The sequence below is a fragment of the Aplysia californica genome, unplaced genomic scaffold (genome assembly GCF_000002075.1).
Source record: "Aplysia californica isolate F4 #8 unplaced genomic scaffold, AplCal3.0 scaffold01709, whole genome shotgun sequence".
NCBI classification, from domain to species: Eukaryota; Metazoa; Mollusca; class Gastropoda; order Aplysiida; family Aplysiidae; genus Aplysia; species Aplysia californica.
The window spans coordinates 44028-51120 of NW_004798979.1; the positions used below are offsets into that span (position 1 = coordinate 44028).

Below are 7093 nucleotides of genomic sequence, written 5' to 3' on the forward strand. Positions count from 1 at the left end.
CCAACTGTTCATCTATCCATCCATCTGCATTAAGCCATCCGTCAACACGCACACACACACATACACACACACACGCACGCACGCACGCACACACACACACACACGAGCTCAGATGTACAAGTCCTGTAGCCTCCGAGGGGTCATAGGTTAACCCCTGACCCTGACCTCAGCGCCTGCCACCAGGGGGAGCCAATCACCGTCTGACCGCTGCCTTGCCAGATTTCCAGACGGAGCCGTGTAGGACGACAGCATCCACGGAGACAGACAGATGTTTGGTCGACGTGATCTCGGTGAAGCTTTTGCCTCCTGAGTTGTATCTGTGTGTGTGGGGGGGGAGAGAGACTTAATGTGAGGCATGAATATTCATTGACATGTCCACATATCTAGACATTTACTACAAACCTGCCCCATGTAACACAAAATAAACCAATAAAGAACAAAAAAACCCTGATCAGACAGGAAGGGGAGGGGCAGACAGGAAGGAGTGGGGTACCCTGATCGTCAAAGTCTGCCCCAGACCTGGCAGCTGAAGATGAGTTTAACTTCCATTTCCAAAAGGACCGAGCCAAGTGGGAAACTTGTGTAAAGCTGAGGCTCGAACCCCCAAACTAGCAATCTCACAATTACAAGTCCGGTAGCCTAACCAGTAGGCCCAGCGTCACGACACCCCTCTCGTCATGTGTTATAGAGGAGGTGATAGGAGCAAAGAACATACTTGTAGAAGAGCAAAGAACGTACTTGTAGAAGAGCAAAGAACGTACTTGTAGAAGAGCAAAGAACGTACTTGTAGAAGAGCAAAGAACGTACTTGTAGAAGAGCAAAGAACGTACTTGTAGAAGAGCAAAGAACGTACTTGTAGAAGAGCAAAGAACGTACTTGTAGAAAAGCAAAGAACGTACTTGTAGAAGAGCAAAGAACGTACTTGTAGAAGAGCAAAGAACGTACTTGTAGAAGAACAAAGAACGTACTTGTAGAAGAACAAAGAACGTACTTGTAGTTCTAGTAAGAGTTTTAGGGACAAGAGGACAGAGAGGAGAGAGGTGCACTTTAGTAAGAGTTTTAGGTCACTTTGAGCACAAAGAGGCGAACGTACTTGTAGACTAGTAAAGAAAGTACTTGTAGTTCTAGTAAGAGTTTTAGGTCACTTTGAGCACAAAGAGGCGAACGTACTTGTAGACTAGTAAAGAAAGTACTTGTAGTTCTAGTAAGAGTTTTAGGTCACTTTGAGCACAAAGAGGCGAACGTACTTGTAGAATTTCTCACACATCTTGTTGCTGATGTGCTTGGGCCCCACGCCGTGCACCTTGAAGGCTTCCTCTGTGTCCGGGGAGAAGATGAACAGAGCCCGGTACTGGCAGCCCGCGTCCCGGAACAGGATCAGGAAGTGGTTGGCCTCACACTTGGACATCTCCTGCACACGACACACGACACATCCGTTATATGACACATGACACATCAGTTACACATCACATGACACATCAGTTATATGACACACGTGTCACACAAGACATGACACGCAAGTTACACATGACACAACACACACAAGTCACAAATAACAGACAGCTCCACAGACAGGGCTTGGGAAAACAAGGAGCGCTGAGGGGGTAGAGGTGAAAGGTCATGTTGGGGCACAGAACATTCTTCAGCTACAGTGGCGGAGGGGATCTATCCTCCGACAAAGGAAACAACATTCTACCATGTCTACATTTGGCCTCAGTCTACACGGTTGATCTTATGCAGTTACGAGCGCCGTAAAACTCTTACTAAAACTAAAGTAACCAGTGTTTCTAAGTGGGTGGTTGGCGGGGGCTCTGGTGTGGTTAGCTCCGTTCTCCAACACACACACACACACACACACACACACACACACACACACACACACACACACACACACTCTGTGACAGACCTCGTTTGTTTACACGCTTCCAACATCTTCAAGGGGAAGCAACCACTAAAAAACCACGTGTGTGTGAGCGAGTTGTGTCCCCTGACCCTGGGTGTCCCCAACAACTGGGAGGTGAGTGTGACGACAACACACGTGAGCGATTGTTGTTGTTGTTGTGAGCAGCTAGTTTTAGTTTTTTTGTTGTTGTTTCTTTTTTGGGGTCGTTTTCTTTTCTTTTCCGTCTGTGGTGTCCCCAGTGACTAGCCTGTTTCGGCGACCACTTTCTTCACCAGCTCGGTGGCCTTGCGTAGACGTCCGCCTCGCGCTGGGAGGTCAACCCGTGGCTCCTTCCCTCGAGGGTTCGAGCCGCGGCGGAGCCGAGTCAAACCTAAGACTAGCAGAAAATAGGTACTAGCATTTTTCCTGGCCAGGCGTCGGCTTTTGGGGATTAATGCTAGCCGGTCTGGGACCGGTTTTGCTAAAAGTTTCCAGCCCCGTTTTCGCGCACCCTTCGCGATGCGAACATAGATCGATAAAAAAGAAAAAGTCGAATCAAACGTTCAAGTTCAAACACTTCTTCCTTCACTTCGTACTAACCACACAATGCGGTTTTTGCTTTTTTTTTTTTTTTTTTTTAAATCTATGTACTAAGTTGCCGCTTCCTCTCTTTAAATAAAATTTTAAAAAACCACGAGAACACATAATGTCGCTGCTTCCTCTTTAAAACAAACAACTTATTTTCACCCAAAAAAAGCCCATTATGTTGCTGCTTCCTCTTTTTAAAAAATAATTAATCTTTAAGCAAATAATGATGCTTCCTCTTTAAAATAAACTGCAAGCACACAATGCTGCCGCTTCCTCTTTAAAAAAAATAATTAAAAAGCACATAAACTTTACTGTTCTAAATTTTTTTTTTAATCCCTCTTTAACAAAATTTTAACAAAAACATCTTTAACAAATGTTTTTTAAAGTACATACTGTTGCTGCTTCCTCAAAAATACAAAAAAACAAAATTCTTCTTTAATAAAAAAACAACAAAACAAAACAAAAAAAACAAGCACATGATGTTGCTGCTTCCTCTTTTTTTAAAATAATAAATTAACAAGCACAAAATGTACTTTTTAAAAGTTCCTCTTCAACAAAATAACAAATCAAGCACATAATGTTGCTGCTTCCTTTTTTTTAAAAACATCCTCGTTAACAAAACAAAAACAAAAAAAATATTTCTAAAAAATAACAACGACATAATGTTGCTGCTTCCTCTTTAAATACCAAAAAAACCTAAGCACACAACGTTCTTTAAAAACAAAAAACCCTCCATGGTCCTCTAAAAAAAACACCCAAAAACTCGGCAAGTTGGGAGGGCGGGGGCGGGATCTAGTACAACAAAAAACCCAATCAGGATCTTCGACCAATCACAAGGGTGACCAATCACAAGGGTGACCAATCACAAGGGTGACCAATCACAAGGGTGACTAGCGGGCTCGTAAATTGTCCACGGTTGTCCGTACATTACGTATTCATAGAGGCAAAGGCTATTGTGTGTGTGTGTGTGTGAGAGAGAGAGAGAGAGAGAGAGAGAGAGAGAGAGAGAGAGAGAGAGAGAGAGAGAGAGAGAGAGAGAGAGAGAGAGAGTGTGTGAGTGTGCGTGCGCTCTCTATCAATTATTTTTAAAACCCTGAAGTACCACGTGAGGCACTCCCCCCCCCCCCCCCCAAGTCCCGACAGACGGCCCCACCAGCGTCCACAAACTAGAGTTGACGTCATCAACCTCGGCCTAGCCATCACGGGACGGTCCCCGACACACGCGGAACTCACTCACACACGCAAGTCACGTGATGTGAACGTAACAGTTTTACACACGGGTGATGACGGGCCCGACTGGAAATAAAAGGTGGCCAGAGTCACAATTTTGCAAATCAAATTTCAGAATCCTCACCAGCGTCCAATTCTAGTGGGATTTGATACATAACACGGCTATCAAACGTTTGATGTAGTCATGTTAATCAATTATTCTTTGCGTGAGCCAGCAAGCCAGAGAGATCTAGACTGAATTCAAACAGAGATAGAAACAGTCTGAGCGTTTGTGGAAAATAAAATGTAACTACATGTACTAACTAAAGACTATTGCAAGGGCACTCAAAGAGACCGTGTGTACAGCAATGTAGCTCAACGTGTCCAAAGTTCTCACAAGAATGGTTCTCAGAGCACCATAATATTTTTATTTTTTTTTAAAGGGGGAGGAGCGACCACCATTTTCTATGATTGTTGCCCGGGACCAAATCTATGAACACACAAGTTAGGCATAGGGAAATCTCTCGATTGGGCACTTTTATTTGTGCATAGCTACAGCGGTTGCTATGGAAACCGCCACCATCTTGAAAACAAACAATACATTTGTAATCCCTCAGGCTTTCTTATTTACTGACCAAATTTGATGAGAGTGTACCTGAACCAGTACCTTTCAGTGAGTTTCTTTTTCAATAAATGTAAAGAAAAAAGAAATAAGCGAATTTTCCCAATGTGTAGAAACCTTTTCTATATTTTGGTTCCGTAATCGCTTGCCAATGGGAAAAAGTAGTATTTATTTTTCGCAAATATCTCTCTGTTACATTGAGGGCACCCTTGCCATCTGTTTCCTGGAAGTTGCATGTCCAAAGAAAGGAAAGAATAGGGGGGGGGGGGGGGGGACTGGTTGTTTTTTTTAAATGTTATGACAAAAACGACACAATTGTGAAAATTCACCACATTACCCACCCTCATGTTTTCAAAGGCAACTTGCGACAATTTGTACTGGATGTTTTTGTTCCGTGTGTATCAAAGGTAACGAACGTTGGTGACAACGGGCTCGTTTTTGTTCCAGTCAGGTCAGAACGGTCCAGAAATCGAGCATTTAAACAAAGAAAAAAAGGGGGGGGGGGGGCGGGGGGGGGGGGTTATGGTCTTACTTTCTTAAAAACTGTTACAGTAATCCAAGAGCACATAGACCAGAACATTTTCAGGGACTTTTCGATTCCGCTGTGCGTGCTGTCAACTTCCATTTGCGTTTGTTCCTTTTCAAGATATTTTGTGTACAACAGTTTTGTCCTATCTGGTACAAATGTCGCTGATTGCATGATAACAGCCATCACTGTACGGGTCATTTTTTTTTATGTCCCATTTGTTGAATTTGTGATTCCGGACCTAATTCCTCGGATACCGATATGAAATCTTAGAGTTGCCTTGGACTATGTTCATGAACAAGGCAAAACGTTCCTTGACCTTAAAATCAGGTTTTCAAAACTGCCCAAGTCATAGAAATTTTACAGCTCTTTTGTAAATCTTGCTCAGTAGGCAAAACTGGCAAGATCCGCAACACGTATATGTTTTTTTAAACATGCCTAGGGATAAAAGTCATGGCTCCAGGGATGAAATATTTCACAGTTACACAGAGTATTGGACAAAATTACCGAAGCAAAAACAATTTGGTGCCCGTCCTTGTCTTATATTTGTTAAGTTAATTAACTCTTTATCTCCATATTTTGCTTAACCCATTTCAAAGTTCTCTCCTGTTACCCAGCATTTCACACAGATGAATGGTCCCTAGAAATAGATTTATTTTCTTTTGAGATTTTGCGAGTGAGGATTCCCTTCCTGTTCCTTTATATGACATGAGACAGCGGAGTTATGCAATGCACGATTGAAAGATACAGAGTCAAGTTCAACCCAACATGGTGAGTATTTGAGCATAAATGTCCCTCCTGTTACTGGGGTCTATAACGACTTATCATACAGAAATCCGACACACTCTCCTTTGGTTAGGAAGTCTGCCACGGTTACATTTCAATGGTAAGACAATCCATAACATGAGCTCTACCCAGTCAGTGGTCGTCAGGGTAACGAGGTACAGAATTCCCTCCTGTTACTTTCCCTCCTGTTACCCGGGTTTTGGTAACAGGAGAGAAAGGAATGTGCTCAATATCTTAACTGACCACAGTTTGGGCGAGAATGTGAGGTAGTCCACGCTTAATAGAGTAAATGAAAGAGGTTAAAACTAAAGGCATGTTTGTGTTTTTTCAACAAAACATCTGGACTGTGTTTTTTATCTTTGAGTAACAGGAGAGAATACAAGATAACAAGAAGGAGGGGTACGTGTCAAATAGCTAAACTGATCAAAGTTCGGGTTCAAAGTGGGTCATTTATGCACAAACAAAACAAAGGCTATTATATGAAAGATGTGTCTGTAGTTTTTCAACAAACTCCTGTATTGTGATTCTGTAACTTCGGTAACAGGATGGAATTGAGAGAAAAACAGCGAGGGAACAACAGGGTTAAAGGAAAAAACCTTCCCTGTTTCCTTCATCCATGATTATAACAATGCAACACACTTTTGTTCCACCAAAGTCCACAACCTTCTGTGTGGATAAACGTAAGAGAAAAGTTGTAAGTGGTCGTGATATTTTGGGTTTAAGGATTCGAGCCTCAGCTCGGTCCATCGTCGTGTCCTTGAGAACGACACTTAACACGAATTCCCTAATTGGCTCCATTCTTTCGGAGAGGACGTTAACTTTGAAACTCGGAGGCCCCACCCCTGGAGTAATCTTATAAACCTGAACCATTTTACCATTTTCACCAAAGAGTTCTTAAATGTAGGTCTAGATCTAGATCTTTTCTTCAGTAGCAGATTTAGAAGTGCATTTAGCGTTGTTGCGGAGATGTAGATGGGAAGTCAGAAAGAACAATCTTCTTCGCAGAAAATGTGTCACTCATGAAATCAGCTTAGCTTAGTTGAGTTCAGCACTATGCCACTTATGCTAGATCTAGATTGATTGTATGAAGGGCAGGCCCTATTGATAACTGATTTCTCAAACAGGACTGTCAGCTTGTGGGAAATATTAAGAAAGTACAAAATCCAGAGAAAATGTTAATTTAGTAGAACTGTCAACTTAAAGAACAAAAGGAAAGTGAAGAATTCCGAGCCTCCAACTGTGCAGATGATCAAGTGAACATTTTGCATTGTTTTCCTTCGGCCCGACAACTCGAGAATTTTGAACGGTTTCAAATATCGTTACCTTGAAAGAGATCTTTTTAAAACCCAGAAACGTTTGTTGAATTACATCGTAGAACATCTGTACAGACAGTACCCGAGCAGTTCAAACATTTGTTTCACAAGCTTTTCACAGTACCCGAGCAGTTCAAACTTTTGTTTCACAAGCTTTTCACAGTACC

The 7093-nt window shown here is 42.4% G+C and overlaps 1 protein-coding gene across 1 annotated transcript; it reads right to left on the bottom strand.

Moving 5' to 3' along the window:
* Nucleotides 1–32: 32 nt before the first annotated feature.
* On the bottom strand, nucleotides 33–1411 carry LOC101854472 (calmodulin-regulated spectrin-associated protein 1; the record flags this gene model as incomplete). Its single annotated transcript, XM_005113200.3, is given in 2 exon segments — nucleotides 33–317; nucleotides 1248–1411. Coding segments are annotated over 2 exon segments (288 nt in total), but the record flags the coding sequence as incomplete, so codon positions are not given.
* Between the last annotated feature and the right edge of the window lie 5682 nt (nucleotides 1412–7093).